Here is a 20,041-nt window from a genome sequence, read left to right on the forward strand (position 1 = left end):
AAGATCTAGTTAGAACATGATGTAGGTTTAGTTTGAATGGATTTAATTTGCTTTAATTTAATTATTTTTTCTTTTTTAAATAATACAATTTTTTGTTTTAAGTTTTTTTTCCTAAATCTCAAATAAAATTAATTTGAAATTCATACAAAATACTATTATAAAAAAAGAAAAAGAAAAAAAATAATGTTGTTCAAGTGAACATATACATAAAAATATATATAGCCATATTTACTATTATATGATTTGGCTTCAATTAGGACATATCAACATCATTGTCAGCAAACTATTCATCGACCAAAATGACAAACACCATTATATATAAACCTAATATTCATTAAATTTTCAACGAATATATTGTTCCTCCATAAAAGATCATACATATAATCATATTTAGGTGAAATAATAAAAAATAGATACGAATTTATTATCATAACATGTATTTTTTAATAAAACATCTCCATATGGTTAGGTTCTGTAGATGGTTTGATGATAAATATATACAACTCACGTTCCAAGAAAATGAGAGAAGTTGTTTCCTAGGAAAATTAAAACTCTTTGATACAAATCCAATCAATTTCAAATCTACCATATTATATATTTCAAATTTTAATATTCTTGAAATTATATCAAAATAAATTTCTAATTTAATGACTGTATTTTTTATGTTTTTTTTTGTATAGAATATTAAATTTTTTGCGCAAATAAAATAGATATTACGAAACAGATTATAAAAATGATGTGTCCTAAGAAAATGGTATGAACCATGATGAATTAGCAAGGAAAATGGGAATTGAAAGTTTTTGTGGCATTCTATATTTTATTAATAAAAATAAATTAAATTTTTAATTAGATTTAAAAATAGAATATATTTTTACAACAAAACCTATTCCAACTACATAATTTGTTCGAAACGTAACCTAGATTTTAGAATTCATTAAATTGTTTAACAACTAAGATAAATATATATATTTTTCAACGACAGCCAATAAAAAAAGAGGAGAAGCCACATCAGAATTATGTTCCAGTGCTTTTCACCTTACCGAAGAACAAAACTCAGACTCTTGACACGTGTCAACATCTGGAACGACTTTGTCCTAACTCGCTCACGCAACGCCGCATATTCATGTTTCAAAAACTTCACGCGCCTGTCGCGTGCGTTCTCTACAACCGTTAAAGGATATGATTGTAATTAAGAGGAAAAATGTGGAGTGTAATGTAATTTACGTTTTCCATTAAATAAATAGAACAAAAAAGACAGCCAATAGCGTAGCAGGATTTAGGTCCACTAATCCGAAAACATATGCATTTACACCACGTGTGTATCTCATGTTTTTTTCAGTGGTCAATAATAACTATTTTATATATATAATCAGTATTATTTAAAATTAATTATATATATATATTAAAATTAATTAATTGATTTAAATTTCAAATAAATATAATAATAATCTAAAGTTAAAATGGGAATGATTTTTAAATATGTATTTATCAAATTCAAATTAAATTAAAATTGGATATATAGAATAAAATATATATTTTTTTTAAATTTATATAAAGATTAAACATTGATTAAAGAAAGTTTTTAAATAAAATTTTAACACATTTATTTATTTCGTCATTTGTTATATATTTTAAATTATATAGAAATATTGCGAATATTATATCAAAACACATATTCTTTTTAATTATTTTTAATATTTAAAAACTCTTACTTTATATCTATTAATCTTCCCTAAAAGCTTTTGAACATTAGCTATCAAAATAACAAATAAAACGTTTCAAAATAAAAACAAATAATGACTAATTAAATATTGAAAAATCAGTTAAATGTTGTATAACGATGTTATTGAGCTTTTACATTCATATGATATATTAATTAATTTATCTATGTGTGTAACTCTATATGAATTAGATATAAATTAGGTATAGGATATTTGTATTTGAATATAAATCGGAATGAATGTTAAATTTGTTTAGTTTTTTTAATTTCCATATCTATATTAATTGTCAAGTATTTATAAATATTTAAATTTCAACTTACAATAAAAATATATTTCGTATTTTTTTTTATAAAAATATCAGATATTAATTGAAATGTAAAAATAATAAAGGTAGTTAAGTAAATTAAAAAAAATAAAAAAGTATATTTGCAATGAGTATTGTAATTATTCTTGTAATTTTGTTAAACATTAATAAATATATAATTTTTAAATAAAAATATAAAATCGTGTTCTGATTCACTGATATTACGTATGTAAAACATATTCTACAAATTTTGTCTACCAAATATCAATCAATTGGACTATTTTATAAAATTTGTAACCACGGATAACAACAGTAATAAAAATTCAATAACGACACAAATTATTGCGTTAAAACTCAATATTGCATACCATTCTATATTTCATATTTAATATAAAAAATAAACTTGCTTCTAACATTTTACACGAGAAATAATAATAATTTGATGTTACAGAAGTTTCGAGATTTAAAATTTTAAAACCAATAACACACAATGAATGGAGTGAACCTCCTAACGCTCAAATTTGAAAAAGTGATAAAACAGGGAACCAAATCGTTCTCATTTTACTCAATTTTACCATATAATTCTTATGATGACACTAAAATGGGGTTTTATAAAAAATACCCCTATTATGCTACAAAGACTTCACAGCATACCTCGCAAAAATAAATAAAAAAACTATTTCAAAACATACTTTTATAATTATGTTATTTCCAAAATATCCATTGGCGTCGGTTCCCAATGACAGAAACATTAATGAGAAGAGAGAGAGAAAAACAGTTTTCGATTTCCTAGAAAAAAATTTAAATATTTTAAAATTCCCTCCATCACAAAAAATAAATATTTTCGCGTGAATTTTAAAAATTTTCGGTGTGACCAGTGTGACTAGTGTGACCAAGTGACTAGTGTGACCAGTGTGACCAATATGACTAGTGTGACCAAAACTAAAATTTGAACGGTGTGACCAATGTGACCAATGTGACTAGTGTGACCAGTGTGACCAATGTGACTAGTGTGACCAATATGACTAGTGTGACCAAAACTAAATTTTGAACGGTGTGACCAGGGTGACTAGTGTGACCAGTGTGACCAAAATTAAATTTTAAACGGTGTAACCAGTATGGCATACATTTGTTTTCGTTGTCAATCCGTTCCATTATCGCTCCGAACATTTATTTGAAATTAAATATGCGCCTCTTGCATATTTTTCGACAGATTTGCTATGCATCTATCTCATTTTCATAAAAAAAACCATACGATTCACTGTAACAATCATAAAACTCAAACCCAAAACACAAAGTTTATGCATCGGACCAATCTCTTGTATTAATGAATTTACCTTCAATTCTTGTCATTTGTTCTGTCTTAGACCGATCAAGAAGAAGATATGAGATCGTCGGTGAAGATATGTTCAACGAAATAACCATTTTTCATTTGTTTTTCTATGTATAAAAATGAAATGAGAAGGAGAGAGAAAGTTAAGAAAGAAATGAAGAATTGTCAAAGAATGAAAACGAGAGAGATTAATTCAAAATGAAGAGAGGAGTATCACGTTACTTTTGTGGGAGGGTTAATTATGTCATTTGTTCTTTTTATTTTTTTTTTCCAAAATTTTAGGGTTTTGAAGGGTATAACATGCATTCTTTGTAGCAAAGTAAGAGTATTTTTGCTATATTGCCCACTAAAATCTAGATTTGAATATACATTAAATAGTTTTCAGTTTTTTAAAATTTATATAATTTGCACAATCTATTAGGATTTCTAATATATTACAATTACATATAAAGGTGTTCGGAATAGTTTTTCCACAACATAAAACTTTATTTTATAAATGTTTTCCTTTTTATACATGAAAAATATCTTTGACTAAAAAGAATAGTTTCGAGAGAAAGCAGCTCCAAGTCCAACCAACATTAACTGACACCGAGATGACGCCGTTAGTCATTTTCAATTAATTATTTCTCAAACTAATTTTTTTAATTGTTTTATTATCGAATTCGAATATAATTTAGAAAATAAAAAAGGGAAGGGCTTCGTGTATCGTCTGATTTTAGTTGCCTTGCCGTTTTATCCACAGCGCATTACACGTTACCCCATCCCCGCGCCCCCTCTCTCTCTCTCTCTCTCTCTCTCTCTCTCTCTCTCTCTCTCTATCTTATATTTTCCTTTCTCTGCATTTTCTTCGCAAAGCAAAAAAAAAAAAAAACAAAAAAAAAACACCAGCATCTCCATTCTCTCTCCAACAATTTGAATCCGAGCGGCCGGCGAGCAGAAACTCGCCGGAATCTTCCTTGGATCGTCGCCGGAATTCTAGTCCTAGCCGTTTTCGAGCATGCAGGACGTAGGATTAGAGAGGGAAATGGGAGGTTTTCAATTTTTGGTTTCTGTTATCCGAGTTTTGCTTTGATACTCGACGTAGATTCTGCTTTCCCCTTCTCTAACGTCGAATCAGGAGAGAGAAAGAGAGATCAGCTCTATTTCTGCTTCGTTTTGTCTTTCTCTCGCGGGAATTTTTGCTCGGATCGTCGCCGGGATCTTCATCTCCTCCGGTGCAGAGGACTGAATTAAGGGGCGAAAACAGAAAGAGAGAGAGAGAGATGTACCTTTGATCTTGTCGACTTTCCGTTTTGTTTAATATTTTCTTCTTCAGATTGATACATTATGCTGGTGATCATTAGATAGAAGAAAAAAACAAAAAGAGCGAAGAGAAGAAAAAAAAATATTCGTTCCCTGGCTGTTTCTCTCTCTCTTGTGCGGTGGAGTAATTTAGCTTGCAATGCGGGGAAAAAGATTCTAAGATCCTTTGCTGTTTCCTCGTTTTCATTCCCTAGGGATTCTCATCCCTCTGCCTCATTGGCTTCCTCTCTCCTCCTTAAATGCCGCTTGGTTCGTCTCCTGTTTATCCTGTTCTGAAGAAGAAAGAGAGAATTGAAACAAGCATGTCCTATTTCTGAAAAAGGTTAGCGCTTTTTACTCTTCCAATTTGATGTTACAGATTTAGGTTTTGTGGGTTTTCCCTTAACCTGGTCGCGAAGAATTATGGATTTTGGTGTTCTGTGGAGATAATTGCTTCGGGTGCTTGTGAAAAGGATGTTGAATTGAGCTGAAACTGAGCTCCCTAAGGTTCTTGAGATTTTTTAAGCTTGAATTGCTCCAAACGGGGTCCAAAGTTTTCTGCTTGCTTATCAATTTAATCTGTTCCCCTCTTCCTTAATTGCCTTTCGATGGGTTTGTTTATAGCAGTAAAGATTATTTAAAGCCTAACCAATTATCTGTCGGGTTCTTGGCATTATGGAGATTTGCCTGTGAAGATGGGATTTTGGCTTATGGATTCTAAATTATGGAACTTCCATTATTTGATTTTTCATACTTGGTAAGATGCTGCTGTTTTAAGTTCAATTCTTAGCTCCCTTTTGAGGTATTCTAGTTTTTTCAAGTCTTGCTTTGTGAGATACCTGGCTTACGTTTTGTCCAATGTTGTAAACATTCTGTATCTCACAGTTTTCTCTATCACAAAAGGCGCATCTGAAATTGCCCGTGTTGCTCTCTTTATATGTTTCGAGTATACAAACCTAGTGTCGTGACATTTGAACGTTTACTTCTATTGTTTTCAGGAGAAGAGTTGAAGGTGTTCACGTGACCAGCAATTCTGTTAGATAATTGATTTCGATTTCTTTGCGGGATCTTTTTGTTTCAACAATGCCTTCTCAGATAATGGATCAGAGGGGTGTTTCTGCGTCTACCCACTATTACGAAGAAATTTTCTCTTCTGCTGAGGTACTCTTGCTCTCCTGCATTCTAACCATATCTTATCAAGTTTCCATGCAGATCATGCAACATGGGTTTTGGAACTGCTTCTTGCCTCTGCGTTATTATTGAATCCCCTTCTTTCAGTTTCACCAATTTTTTTTTTGGTTGGGCAGAGACATGTTGGTTTTTGGAAGCCAAACAGTATGCCTGATAGCCTAGGTGAGAGCCGACTACTTATATTTTCTGCACCAGAAAAAGCTAGCATGTGGTTTGGTGGTGAAAATTCTGTAGTGTAACAAACTTGGTCTGAAAGTTTCCAGGGTTTACTCTATTTAATCTTTTGCACTCAATCTCAAAGAAAGGTCTGTCATAATTTCTTTCCTGGCTAAGTATCGCCTCTGCAGTTTTCAGCCTGAAAAATAGCTCAAATTGGTAAAAGTTGGTTACACTGCTCACTGCTGACATGAGTGGAATGTAGTCGAAAATGGTAAAAGAAATTAAATTGGTAAGAAATATAACGAAGATGTTAAACTATAAATGGTCTATTACATTCATACTCTTTAAAAGCAATATTGCTTAAAACTGCTATGTTGTCTTTTTTTTTTTTTTAAATGTTTCCGTTTATTTTTTTTGGAATCTGTGTACTGCTGGTGCTTATATTGTTTCATATTAGTAGCTTTATAGATTTTCCCCCCTGCCTTTCGGATTTGTCATGTAGGTAATGGTGGGATGATGTCAAGGAATGGCAGTAGGTTTGCTGGTCCAGTATCACATGAACAGTTGACATCTGATGGTGTGGTGGATAGTTTGAGATTGTCTCCATCAACTATTGTTGGAGAAAGGATGGAAAAGCCAGTAAGTGACGAAGCTGGATTTCCCAATTTGCCTAGGAATTCATGGAATTCTATGGATCTCCAACCAAACACATGGTCAAGTCTGTACTTCCGGTCAACAACTCATGGTGTGAAAGGAGATACTGATGTTCGTGGCATTGGTTCTGAAAGCAGCCTTTTCTCAAGCTCACTATCTGAACTATATAGTAGAAAATGTAAGATCTCTGATTCTCTGATATATCAAAGTCCTACATCTGTTTCTTAGTGTCTTAACCTATTTATATCCTACGGAGCGATGTTCTTGAATCTTGTTTACATCTTCCTTGTTAGTCTTCTTTATTCACCTAGGACATGTTATCTTACATACACTCCGTTATATGTTTATTGTGATGCAGTGAGACTGTCACGAAATGATCTATTGCCTCTGGAGCCTGGCAACCAAGTTGCTTCTGAAAATCAGGAAGTGGAGCCTTTTGAATCTCTGGAAGAAATTGAGGCGCAGACTATTGGAAATCTTCTTCCCGATGAAGATGATCTATTTTCTGGTGTAATTGGTGAAGCAAGAAATGCTTCTCATGCAAGTGGTGGGGATGACTTTGAAGATTTCGACTTGTTTAGCAGTGGAGGTGGCTTGGAACTAGAAGGGGATGAACAGAAAAGTGGAAGGGGCTTAAATGGTTTTCATATTGGTGATCACACTCAGAGCAAACGTTCTTCTAGAACACTTGTTGTCCGGAATATTGATAGCAGTATCGAGGATTTTGAGCTGAAGCCCCTTTTTGAGGTGTGTATCTCTTTCTTGCGTTCTTTTTGTCCGGCTACGATTTTTTTGTTTGCTTTTCTTTATGGTCTTGTGTTTTGTCCTTTATCGTTAATTGGCTCTTCTTTCAGCAATTTGGAGGGATACAAACCTTCTATACAGCCTGCAAGCATCATGGATTTGTTATGATTTCTTATTATGATATAAGAGCTGCGCAAAGTGCAATGAGATCACTTCAAAGGAATCGCTTTGGGAGACATAACCTTGACATTCATTATGCTGCTCAAAAGGTATGAAGATCGGGCTTGCATTTATGATCCCTCTTTTCCATTTGCCTCTTTATAGTTAGCCATATTATATATATATATATATATATATATGTTTGTGTGTATATATATATACACGTATGTATATATCGGTTTTTTTTTCCTTCGTCCTGAAGGAAATATACCACACCAAATTGAATCAAACCATAGAACTATTGTTAACCTGTTCAAGCTTTTCTTTTCTTCACCAATGCTTAGGAGAATTCGTCGGTAGAAGAAATTAACCAAGCAACCTTGGCAGCTTCCAACCTAGATTCCTCTGTGTCATATGACAAACTTCTTCAGATTTTTGAGGTTTTTGGAGAAGTTAAAGAGGTGACTGTCTGTTATATTAACCTCTTCTTTTACTATCTCACTCCAAACGAGTATAATTATATTATCAATGTCTGGGGTTTGCAGATTTATGAAACTGGGCAGAAGAAGTTCATAGAATTCTATGATATTAGATCTGCTGAAGCTGCATTATATTCTTTGAATGGGACTGATCTTGCTGGCAAGCAGATTAAGCTTGTGCGAGGCCAACAAGTGGATGATTTAGAAAGTTTATCTCTTGTTCATATGGGTATGTCTCGGCGCCAATAACTTGTCTTGTGATTACATATTTACATATCTAATTTCCATGTTCTTATTTCTCCTAAAAACCGCTGTTTTCAGCAACTGCTTCCCCAGGAATAATTGCTTCTAGCTTCATGGATAGTGGATCTACCAAGACCTCGCATAACCTAGCTCGATCGCCGATGAATTCATTTGCTGAACCTCATCAAAATTTTGGTGCTTCCATTAATTTGTCCTCTTCAGCAAGGATGATGCCCTTTGACAAAACAAACGGTGTTCAAGTGCTGCACCAGTCTACGAATGGGTTGAAGTTTGGCAACCGGGCTATTCCAATCATCCATCCTCACTCCTTCCCTGAATACCATGAAGGTTTCACCAATGGTAGTCCATGTAAAGCTTCAAACACGTTTATGGAAATGGCCGGAAATGGCATGAAACTAAATGGAGGATTTAAGGCTGGTGATACTGGTGCAACTTCCTCTAATGGGCACCATATTAGAGCTATCCCCAGTGGTAAGTTTATGTCAATTGAACTGCAGAAACTTTTGTAGTAAATTATGTGTTGAAAGTCAGTTTATAACAAAGATTTCTATGAATTTAACTGCTTTAACTGATAAAAAAATTTCCATTTTAGGTTTTGGATCACTGGGAAATGGGCACGTAAATAATCACATTTGGAATAATAATTCACAGGCCTGGCCTCATTCCCCATCTGGCATCAGTGGTGTTCATGCTCATCGCTTTCCACCGGTTGCTGCATTTCCCAGGAATCCTCCTATGCTTGTCAAGGTAGCTTCTCCTGTTCATCACCACATTGGATCGGCACCCACGGTAAAACCCACTCAATGGGACAGAAGGCATGCTTACTTAGCAGAATCTGCAGAAGCTTCTGGCTTTCTCCATGGATCTCCATCCCACCCCATGGACATTTCCTCTCATAACTCCTTTGCCCATGTTGCTGGAAATCGCATGGACATGTCTCCTGTAAACGTTGGACCGCGGTCTCCTCATCTCTTTTCGGGAAGGAATTCACTGATTTCGATTCCAGGTTCTTTTGATTCTCCCGTCGAACAGGGTAGGAACTTCTCTCACCGCAGAAGTGAATCGAGCTCCAACAACGCCGACAAGAAACAGTTTGAACTTGATCTTGATCGTATATTGCGTGGAGAAGACAACAGAACAACATTGATGATAAAGAACATTCCCAACAAGTAAGTTTAGTTTTCCTTCTTTCAAAACTTTCACTTGTCTTTCTCCTGGTTCTCCTGATTTACATGTGCTTATGGTTTTCATAAGGTATACTTCTAAGATGCTTCTTGCTGCAATCGACGAGCATTGTAAAGGAACTTATGATTTCATCTATTTGCCAATTGACTTCAAGGTAAGCAAACTATCCTGCAGACTGTCATTTTATTTCGTCTCGCCCCGTTTAACCCGAGGACTGAAAACCTTGTTTCTTGTTATCCCAATTCGACTTTTTTTTTAATCTGCAGAATAAATGCAATGTGGGGTACGCTTTCATCAACATGATTGATCCTCAGAAGATTGTTCCATTTCATAAGGTCTGAACCGACCGGCCCCTTTATTGTCGAGGAAGTAAATTTTATTCACCGAAATCTCCTTCAGGTCGGTCCATCCGTTAAAAAAGATACGAAAATCTCTTTCGCAGGCATTTGATGGGAAGAAGTGGGAGAAATTCAACAGCGAGAAGGTAGCTTCTCTTGCGTATGCTCGGATTCAAGGAAAAGCAGCTCTTATTGCACATTTCCAGAACTCGAGCTTGATGAACGAAGACAAGCGTTGCCGCCCAATCCTCTTCCATACCGATGGCCCTAACGCTGGTGATCAGGTAAATACATTTTATGCAATCCCCTATGACTTGTGAGTTTTTTTTTTACTCACAACAGGTTCTAGAAGATGGTAACTTCCGTTCAGATTTATATTGCATGGAATCCGTCATATTTTCTCTGTAAAATATCACAGGAGCCTTTCCCGTTGGGGGCTAACGTGCGTTCAAGGTCGGGAAAGTCACGTACCATTAGTTACGAGGAAAGCTGCAGCAATGGCAGCTCTTCTCTTCACTCCTCTTCAGCAAACAACAAACCCAACCCTTCACATGGCGATGATTCCACCGTTCCGAAGGACTCTTAACTTGTAAAAAGAAAAAAACTCCATCCGCTTCATCCGTGACGCCGACTAACCGTATGGAAACCGGCAAGAGAGGAGAGGAAGAGAAGAGGAGAGGGGAAAGGGCTTCCTCAACATCAGTTCTTTCTTTCTTTCGCTTCTTTTTTTTCCGTTCTTTCAGATTCTTGGCATGAGATTTTTTGTGTTCATTGTGAGGATTCCGGTGTACAGAAAAGTTTCTCCGGCCTCGGAAAATTGATCGATAGCTCGAATCGGATCGGATCGGCACATTATGTAATCTTCTCTTCTCTCCTCTCTTACCGTTGTTTCTGTTGTGTCTCGGGACATTGTCTGTATCTGTCCCCTAAATGGGAAAAGGCTCCAAGTGGTTTTTGTGTTCCTTTAGGGATTGGCATTATATTTCGGATTGGATTGGATGTATGAAACTGAATTGAAACCAATAATATTAAATTAAATTAACTGAAATTAAAGTAAATATAAAAGTAATTAAAAAGTAGAAGGAATTTATGTTTTAAAATTACTATTTTCATTAATAAAAGTCGAATATAAAACAGAATCTCACTCAAAACTGAAATGTCTACTTGTACAAACTATACTAAATTATTGTGGAAAATATAAAAGACCGTTGTGGAAAATATGACATTTTTTCCATTATTATAACAACAATAATAATAATAATAATAATAATTATTATTATTATTATATTTATTATTATTATTAATAATAAATCTGTCATTAATTTATATTTTACAATATGAGAGAACCTTTCTTATTGTCATATTAAAAGCATGAACATTTTTTTCCTATTTACTAAAAACGGAAAAATAAGTAATTTCAAAAGTTGTTCTCTCTCTCTCCCCACAAGGGAAGAAAACCAAAGAGGCTGGAAGGGCGCAACCTCGTTGGATCAGCGAACATCCCTCGACAATGTTCTGATCAAAACCCATTTCGCATGAACACCAAACAAATCCTACTCTGTGGAATTCGATGATCTGATCATTAATCCAAACGAGTAAGATCACGGAGCCAGAGAGAGAGAGAGAGAGAGAGAGAGAGAGAGAGAGAGAGAGAGAGAGAGAGAAGAAACCGGTTTAGATGTAGATGAATGAAGCTTAAAGGTAAGAAAGGGAGACACATATGGTGGCGGCTTATATAGGGAGAGAGAGAGAGGAAAGATTAATGCCCTACTTTATCGAATATATTATAGATAGTATAATTCCCCAAGTGTTCTCTTTAGCTTTTTTTTTAAAAAAAAAACTTCAGCCCTATTAATCCCCTCTACCCTATTAATTCCGAATTCCGGATCAGAGTCAGCAATTCTTATACCCGAAATGAGCGGGATACAAGCGAAGAACCCTAAGAAACCGAAAGTAGAAGCAGAAGAAGAAGACGAAGCTAACGTCTCTTGCAGAGAAGAGCAGGAAGAAGCCCTTGTCGCTTTGGTCGAACACCGAGCCGATGAAGTCGAGCGTATCAAGCAGCGTATATCCGATTACGAAACCAAGGTTTGCTTTTCATTTCTAGATCCATCTTCGAACGTTCCGATCATTCTCCTCAGTTTTGTTTGATGGGTGATCTCTCTCCGGTCTCGTTTCCTCCAAATTTCCTTCCTTTTCTAGGTTTCTGAGGGTCTCCACAGTATATGTCCGAATTCTCCTTGTTTTGCTTTTCGTTTATTAATTTCGCATTACTGATCAGATTTCGTGCTCTAACTCGTCTGATATTTTGTTCCTGAGTTGGGGACATAGTTATTTTCTGGTCTCTTAGTTTAGTTCATATGTATGTTGTTGTTTTTTATGGTTGTCTCTACTGAAGTTGTCAATGATTTGGCAGTTCTCGTGAGATACTAATCAGTATAATTCATGTCGTTTTCTTCACTGGCTGTAGATTTTGTTGCCATTTCACATCACTGTGTTTAGTGCTCAAAGGAGGTGTTTATCATGCTTTTGTGTGTTTAAATAATAAATGCTTATCCTCTTATAACTGAAATTTCGTTAAAACAACCGGAGATGCCTAATTTAAGTAGGAACTCTTGAACTGGTATTAGAGGCATGTTTCATTAAGATTTCCTGATTTTCTTTACTTTTCTTATGTTTACGTCATTAAGTGGAAATGAACGGAATGCAGCTTATTGAAGCGGAAAGGAGTTTGCGAGATGCGAAAGCCAAATTAGCCTGCCTTCGTGGTGAAGATGAGGCTAATGAAACCAAGATTGCAAACGGGGAAAGACGGTCGAAGATTCTGAGAAATGCGAGTGAAGGGTCTATGACAAGCCCTACTCAGTCTAACAAAGAGCGTGCTGCAGTACCCAACAAGAATGTAAGACCCTGCAATAGCTCTCATACCCAGGGCAGTAACTCTAAGCACATAGCTGCTGCAAAGCAAAAAATAGCAAAGTCTCATGATGGCCATGCCGTAGAAGCTAGTGGAGGTCGAGATAGAGGGACGAAAAGGAAGATTGGTAATTCTTGACCGTGTTCTTGTCTACTTAATTTTGAATTTTCTGTCATGCATGATTGATTCCTGTGTCATATTCTAGAGCAAAAGGAACACAAAGAAGTGATTCGGTTTATAGGTAGAAACTCTTCACCAACCACCATCAAGTGCCATACTAGCAACCAAATCTCCAGTCAGCACAAGAGGAAATTAAGAAGCCTAATTCTGTGTCCGGTAAATGATCAGCTCTTTGCAACAAGGTACCGGTTCATTTGTCTTTTGAGAGTTTTGTGATGATAGATGATGTTCGAGGGTTTTGAATATTAGCTTACCATTTCATTTGTGATGAAATTCCGGATCTAATCTAATCTTTGCGGTCTATTTCTTGTACCATTAGTTCTCTGGATGGTATGGTGAACTTGTGGCAACTGCAGCCTGGGAGGTGAGTGTTTCCTTCTTTGGTGTTTGGCTGTTTCGACTGTCAAATTTGATTGTGTTGGAAACAAATTGCTCTTTTGTTTTGTTTTTTGGAAGCAACGTATGATTCAGCGGATTCTATGATATTAGTTTGAAAATTTCCCTGCTAATTAGTGTTTTGAAATAAACTAAGTTTTTTGTGCTTCATGAAATGAATGATTTTTAGAAACTCCTTATTAGGGTTTACTGTTCATGTCGATACCCACCCTTAGGTTGGATCAAGATGGAATAGAAGCATATGTATACACACTGATCTGTTTCACGTATGAAACTCAAACCCGGACCCTCTTTCAACTTTGTTGTCACAGCTTGATACATTTGTCATATTTAATGATGAAACAACAGAGGAAGAACCTTATCAATAAGATTGATGACTTGGTCACTCTGTTTAACACTGGAATCATTGAAACAGATGTCTCACTTTATTTTGTGTGGATAGAAGTTTTATATCTAGGGATTGATTATATGGTTAAATTGGCCTTTTTGTTGGCACATTAGGGTTTCCCATACCTTGATGAAAAGTTCTGGATTTCTTACCTTGATAATAGTTCTTTGAAAATATTCTTTTTAATAAAGGTGGTCAGGTTAGAATCAAGAAATTCATTCTATCGCACAAAAATATCTAATATTAAGTCGTTTAACGATTCAACTTAAAGAGTTAAATTATTTGAAAGCTAACATATACAATTTTTTTGGGTTCTGAAAACATGAAATAGTAAAAAAGCTCATTGAAGTCTCTTTCATGAATATGTTACACAAAATTTGCACGTACTTAACTATACGTTATGTTAATAAAATTTTTGTTTCAGAAGTTCTTTTTGACTTGCTGATGTGTAATCCTTCGGCTTTCTCTAGGATTCCTCTCCCCCCCCCCCCCAAAAAAAAAGGAAAGGTGCCGCATTTATAGATTCGAAAAAACGAAATAAGAATCTGATTGAATCAGAATGAGTTAGGATTACCTCTCTGAGCTCGTGGCTTTCCATGTAAAGATTCTATCCTTTGATATCTTTGGGTTTTTTTGCTCGGTCCACTTGATTGCAGGTTGGCTGCATCTTTGCTTAGTACTGCAGATTGCTTGTCCCCGAAACAGAGAAGATGGGCAGAAGATATGGCATGGCATCCATCTGGGGATAGAATTTTCTCGGTATATACAGCTGATGATGGAGACTCTCAGATATCGGTCCTGAATCTGAACAAGACACATGGGGTAAATGTTAAGGCATAAATTTGTCATTCTAGCATGCATATGCAGCATATGTAGTTAAGATTAATGGACATTTTTTCTAGTATATATTTTATCATCTAGGGTTTTGAAAATGCATAAATTTGTCTTTTTCTGTCGGTATGCTAGAGTTCAAGAGTAACTTTCTTGGAGAACAAGCCTCATGTAAAAGGAATTATCAACAACATAGTGTTCATGCCATGGGAAAATACAACCTTTGTCACGGGGGGAAGTGATCACGCTGTTGTTATGTGGAATGAGAGTGATGAAGAAAACAAATGGAAGACGAGATCCTTACATAGGAACCTTCATTCTGCTGCTGTAATGGGAGTAGCTGGGATGAGGCATAAACATGTTGTGTTATCTGTTGGGGCAGACAAGAGAATATACGGGTTCGATGTTCAAGTTGGAAGAGCAGATTACAAACATCAGATCGAGTATAAATGCATGAGCGTCCTCCCGAACCCTAGCGATTTTAATCTTTTCATGGTTCAATCCGGGTAAGACCTATAATCTTTCTATACATTTCTTTTCATAATTAGTAACATCAACTCTTTCAAAGATTCATCATCCTTCCCTTTGATCTATTAGAACTGGTTTTTGAACATCAGTTGCTATAGAAATGGAAAGTTGAAGTCTTTAAAAGGACATAGAAACTGCAAAGGCTGTGTTCATGGCCTTGATTGCTTTGATTCGAGAATGTCGTTGCTTATTGAATAAAAGCATTACCGAGACAGTAAAATATTTTCCTTTTTTATTATGCCATTTCACTAGAAGAATCTCTCGAAATGTATAATGCAGGGAACCCGAGAAGCAGCTGCGACTGTTTGATATAAGGTTAAGGCAAACCGAACTCCATTATTTTGGGTGGAAGCAGGATAGCAGCGAGTCACAGTCAGCTTTGATAAACCAATCTTGGTCTCCAGATGGTCTATGCATCACATCTGGTTCAGCCGACCCCGTCATCCACTTTTTTGACATCAGGTACTTCTTACACACCGAACTGAGTTATTTCCCGTTACGTGTAAGACCCTTGACTCCACGGGTCGATTACCGAACTACCCTTTCATGAGTGCCTAAAAAACAACACTTCATATCGGACGATATCAATATCGTTCTATTGCCTGTTTAAACGGAAGAAAATGTGACTAGAAGAGGGATACCATATCATCCTAGGAATGTTGAATCTGTTAATGTCCAGTAACTTTTACTTGTTAAGTGATTTATAACGTTTTGAATCCCATATAGTTGTTTTTGTAGATGTCTAAACAGTAGCTCCCCATATAAAACAAAAGGAAGAACCTTGTATTTATGATGAATAAATCACCACAATGGGTCTTAAACGCTACGAAGTTTAGAAATCTCTGTAGCCGGCTTATCAATTTGTACTGGCGTGGTTCAATTGGTAAATCCCCTTAAGGACTTACCATAAAGATTTCTGAACTTGACAGCGTTTAAGATCTTCCAAGTGTTTTCGGCTTTCTATTCATAATGCAAAGCTCTTCTTTTATAGGGAGATCTGTTGTCTCTATACATTTACAAAAGCAACCATGTGGGGATTCAAATATTATAAATTGCCAACAGGCTCTAGGGTCCAAGTCCACTTATTTATCTCCTTACTTCCCTAACCCCAATAAAAAATAAACAAGTAACAAAGGTCCAAAACCATCATCAACAACGCATTAGCCCTAAGTTTATTTGGCGTTGGCCATATGAATTCTCTTACTCTATTTAAAGGTCCAAAGTAATAAATCCCGATAATTTAAGAGCCTATCAGAATGATAATATGATCTTGACAGTTTCCATTGCTCGCTTGCCCGAGTTATAACATGCGATGTAACCCCGCAGGTACAACGGGCATAAGCCATCTCAATCTATAAAGGCGCATCAGAAGCGGGTTTTCAAGGCCGAATGGCATTACTCTCAGCCACTTCTCATCTCCATATCTTCCGACCTTAACCTCGGCCTCCACAAGATCTCTTGAAAGTGTTTTTTTTTTCAGCTCAGAAGCTCTTGTTCTCCCCATTGCTCTTCCATGGAGAGATGTGAAGGTTCTAGTCAAAGTAAAACACATATTAGCCCTCTCTTTAAGGAATGTTAAATATTCATATTGATTATTCAAAACATTTGTTAAATGACGAGCAGTTCCAAATAGTGCATGCGTTCTTCTTCACACATTCTCTGATCTTCTTATCCGTTCTTGCAAAAGATGTTCTGCTTTCTATATCTGTATTGGGCTGAAAATAGGCTGACAGTTGAATTGAGGAAGTTTTTTCGGTTTTATGCATCTCTTTGAAGAACTAAATTGAACCGACTTCAATCAAAACCCATCTAAACCGGTTTTATACTCTAATAAACCGGTTGTATGTATGAATGTATTTGTTATATTTAAGTTAGACAGAATGAACGGTGTATACAAATTGTACTATGAAAGGACTACATGTAAAGCACACAACACAAAAGGATAATCCAAGAAGAAGAAGAGGATTGCTTCTTCTTCTTCTCAAACATGAAACTAAATAAACACTGGCATTCAGAAGATCTTTGGCAGAGGCAGGCATGACTATTTATGTTCATAGACCCGGAAAAAACCCCGAGCTTTTATTAGAAATTAATCTCACGTCTCTCAGCGAAAAACTTGCCAGTTATAGCTTGGTCAGGGAGCAACACGAGCCAAACTCCGGTATCAGCTCCGTCTTCTGCTGAAATATGCCCTGCATAACCCGTCATCGCTGTTTTCACCCAACCAGGGCAGAAGCAGTTCACGTAAATCTTCTCGCCTTCTGGTCGCTCCAACAGTTCCTTTGCCAGTACCCTTGTGTATGCATTTACTGCCATTTTCGAGACAGCGTAGTCTGTGAAGGAGTGCGGCCATCCACCCGATTCCCATGTTCCATCTTCCACTTGCTTCAGAAAATCTGACACGAGTTTGTCTATGGCTTCCTCCGTGAGAGAGTCGATGCTGTTTAGCATCGCTCTCACTGCATCGTTTTCAAGTTTCTGTAAAGAGAATCCCGATGAATTTTCATTAAGTTTCGTGAAAAACCTTTCCCTGAAACACCAGAGCTGACTTGAGGGTTGTGAATTAGATTTCCATACAAGTAATACCGAGGGAAAGAAACGGAGAAAGATCTACTTACGCTATGTCGGCCATTTAATCTTCCCAACCTTGACGTCACATTGACTATACGAGCACCAGGGGCACTCGGTCTCATCAACGGAAGCATAGCCTTAATTATGTTCTTGGTGCCATAGTAGTTGGTAGATATAACCATCTCCGCATGTCCAACCGAGTTATCTGATCCGACGTTGTAGTTTACTCCCGCATTGTTTATCTGCAACGGTCTCCAGATAAACCATCAAAGAGCAAGAAATGGCATAATGATAAACGTCATTAAGAGAAAGCCTCGAGCATCTCATGCAATTCAACCAGACGAAATGGAGATATTTGAAAATCTTTCAAACCAAACAAGTTTTTACCAGTTTGCACTGGAAAAAGAGTGTTAGAAGATGGGGCACACTTACAAGAACATCCACACCTCCATATTTCTCAGTAATCCATTGGCAAAACTCCTCGATTGATGAAGGGTCCAAGATATCCAGCTGGTGGACATCCACATTAAAGCCGCCTTCTTGCAGGACCTTGGCTGCTTCAAGGCCTACACCGTCGTCTCTGGATGTTAGAATAACTGTCAGACCATGGCCGGCTAGTTGTCTCACCATTTCAAAACCTATCCCTCTATTCGCCCCCGTTACCACAGCCACGGTTTCAGAGGTCCACCATCTACACAATATACACACGGGAGAGAAAATCAATGTTTGTATTTCGGAATCTAGACATCAATATAGGAAAATCACGATGCTTCATTCTAACATTACCGAATCTATGAGCTTCCATTGTTTCAGAGGCAATCGAATCTTTCCTAAACCACATCAGAACAACAATATATATTCTTCCTAAAACTGTTCATGATTTCATAGGAAGTACAAATAAGGAAATCAAAAGTACTCCGAAAATATGTAAGATCAACGTGTAAATTTCTCCTCCTTTGCAGGACTAATCAAATGAAGCAAAGCCAGTTCTTAATCCGATAAAAAAAAAGACATGATCATTCAAACGATCACAAAATTTATCCTGGAACACGATTATTCATGAAGCCGATCACGTTCAGAATCCCTGAAGAAACTCAAGGAGAAATCAATAACCTCTGGTGATCGGAGTAGGGAATCGTACGAAGGAGCGAGAACTCTTGGAGCCTCTTCTCTCGTTTCTCTCTCGATTTCTCTCTGCTTCCCACCATCTTCTTCTTTCCCCAACTTTTCTTTGCCCGAGGATTCTAGGTTTTCTTTTTCCCAGAAAATCAAAAGACTTGGGAAATCAGATCCGAATTCCGACCGCAGAAGGAGATTGCATTACGTGTACGTACCTCCCTTGTGTACGGACACGGAGTTTGTCGCCGTCGTCGTCTCCTCCTCACAGATATGCCCCATGGTTTCAGGTCAAAGGCAACCCCCGATCTTCGCGCGCATTTCTACGGTCTAAAATCTCAACCGTTTCAAGTATATGCATAGAGGAAAAGGAAAATGTGATAAAAACAAATGAATTCCAGAAAATTATGAGAAAAATAAATAAATTTATAATTACTAAATTAATATTAAAAAAAATCAAATTCCTAAATTAAATCACGAATATATATGTAAAATTGATATCAATATTATTTCAGACCACTTCAGAAGAAAAAAAGAAGCAAAAACTGTCATAAAAAATAAATAAAAACACATGTATATACACACATATTTGCACAATTACACACATTTGTGTATCGGCTTTCGTCTCCCCAATTTTTCCATCACAAAAGAAGCATTTCCGTTGCTTCCTCGAGTTCAATTCTTTCGGTTTAGATAGTGATTAGGCGGGATCGGTTCGGTTTAAGTACAGATTCGATCGGTTCGGTTCTGTTCTATTGGTTTTATTAAACCACCTCAAAAATTCAACAAATCTGTTGGTAAACCGGAGAGGCCTAGAAAGGGCCACGACATATGGAAAAAGCACATGTGGGGCCCATAATTTCATTAAATTTCTCAACTTTCCCCAGCGAATGAGGATCTCTTCTCTTGTATTCCCCTGCGAGGAGAAAAATGACAAGCCGACGAGCCCTCATCAACGCCCACCGGATCATCCGCTCCGCCGCCGCAACTCGCCGGAGCTCTGCCGTTCCCACCACTGCATCCAGAGTTTATCCTCTTTTCAGGTGACCTCTCTATGGCCTTGTATTTTTTTTTGGATGAAATTGATGATGTTACGTTAGGTGTCTCACGTCTCCCCCTCTTTTTGTCTTTCAAGGGCTGGAAATGATTTGGGGTCGAGGTTTTTCTGCGGGAACACCGGGAATCCGCAGAATTTTGACATCGATCTATCCAACGACGAGAGCAGGAGGCGGCTGTTCAACAGGTATGAATGGAAATGTTAGAATTGAGGGATTCGATGTTGTTTGGGGGGGGGGGGGGGGG

At 36.6% G+C, this 20,041-nt stretch overlaps 4 protein-coding genes across 6 annotated transcripts in view; 3 read left to right on the plus strand and 1 right to left on the minus strand.

Moving 5' to 3' along the window:
* Positions 1-4,198: 4,198 nt before the first annotated feature.
* On the plus strand, positions 4,199-10,792 carry LOC104825038 (protein MEI2-like 4). 2 transcript variants are annotated; one of them, XM_010557282.2, is made up of 15 exons: positions 4,199-4,982; positions 5,321-5,396; positions 5,638-5,800; positions 5,947-5,992; positions 6,492-6,821; positions 7,002-7,390; positions 7,498-7,656; positions 7,891-8,007; positions 8,092-8,254; positions 8,347-8,760; positions 8,882-9,458; positions 9,544-9,628; positions 9,741-9,809; positions 9,917-10,096; positions 10,231-10,792. In XM_010557282.2, the coding sequence occupies exons 3-15, from the start codon at positions 5,723-5,725 to the stop codon at positions 10,396-10,398; spliced, it is 2,775 nt and encodes a 924-aa protein (XP_010555584.1). In that variant the 5' UTR covers positions 4,199-4,982; positions 5,321-5,396; positions 5,638-5,722; the 3' UTR covers positions 10,399-10,792. The 2 variants fall into 2 exon arrangements, with proteins under 2 accessions (XP_010555584.1, XP_010555583.1); XM_010557281.2 differs by lacking the exon at positions 5,321-5,396.
* A 427-nt stretch (positions 10,793-11,219) lies between these two features.
* Positions 11,220-16,705, plus strand: LOC104825039. Of its 2 annotated transcripts, XM_019203925.1 has the most exons (9): positions 11,220-11,479; positions 11,720-11,900; positions 12,523-12,856; positions 12,935-13,091; positions 13,229-13,273; positions 14,350-14,515; positions 14,660-15,030; positions 15,332-15,514; positions 16,379-16,705. In XM_019203925.1, exons 2-9 carry the CDS (start codon positions 11,727-11,729, stop codon positions 16,512-16,514), a joined length of 1,566 nt encoding a protein of 521 aa, XP_019059470.1. In that variant the 5' UTR covers positions 11,220-11,479; positions 11,720-11,726; the 3' UTR covers positions 16,515-16,705. The 2 variants fall into 2 exon arrangements, with proteins under 2 accessions (XP_019059470.1, XP_010555586.1); XM_010557284.1 differs by lacking the exon at positions 11,220-11,479 and having other exon boundaries at positions 11,811-11,900; positions 12,503-12,856.
* A 201-nt stretch (positions 16,706-16,906) lies between these two features.
* Positions 16,907-19,064, minus strand: LOC104825040 (carbonyl reductase [NADPH] 1). Its single transcript, XM_010557286.1, has 5 exons — positions 18,958-19,064; positions 18,737-18,876; positions 18,056-18,314; positions 17,671-17,865; positions 16,907-17,530 (listed from the first exon to the last, which is right to left on the minus strand). The coding sequence occupies exons 2-5, from the start codon at positions 18,829-18,831 to the stop codon at positions 17,135-17,137; spliced, it is 945 nt and encodes a 314-aa protein (XP_010555588.1). The 5' UTR covers positions 18,832-18,876; positions 18,958-19,064; the 3' UTR covers positions 16,907-17,134.
* A 573-nt stretch (positions 19,065-19,637) lies between these two features.
* Positions 19,638-20,041, plus strand: part of LOC104825042 (succinate dehydrogenase assembly factor 2, mitochondrial) — a 2,045-nt gene continuing 1,641 nt past the window's right edge. The window contains exons 1-2 of the mRNA XM_010557288.1: positions 19,638-19,782; positions 19,875-19,982. Of these exons, the coding sequence (XP_010555590.1) occupies positions 19,670-19,782; positions 19,875-19,982 (221 nt within the window). The 5' untranslated portion in view covers positions 19,638-19,669. The remainder of the gene's footprint in view (positions 19,783-19,874; positions 19,983-20,041) is intronic.

Source organism: Tarenaya hassleriana, unplaced genomic scaffold (genome assembly GCF_000463585.1).
Source record: "Tarenaya hassleriana unplaced genomic scaffold, ASM46358v1 Cleome42, whole genome shotgun sequence".
NCBI classification, from domain to species: domain Eukaryota; kingdom Viridiplantae; phylum Streptophyta; class Magnoliopsida; order Brassicales; family Cleomaceae; genus Tarenaya; species Tarenaya hassleriana.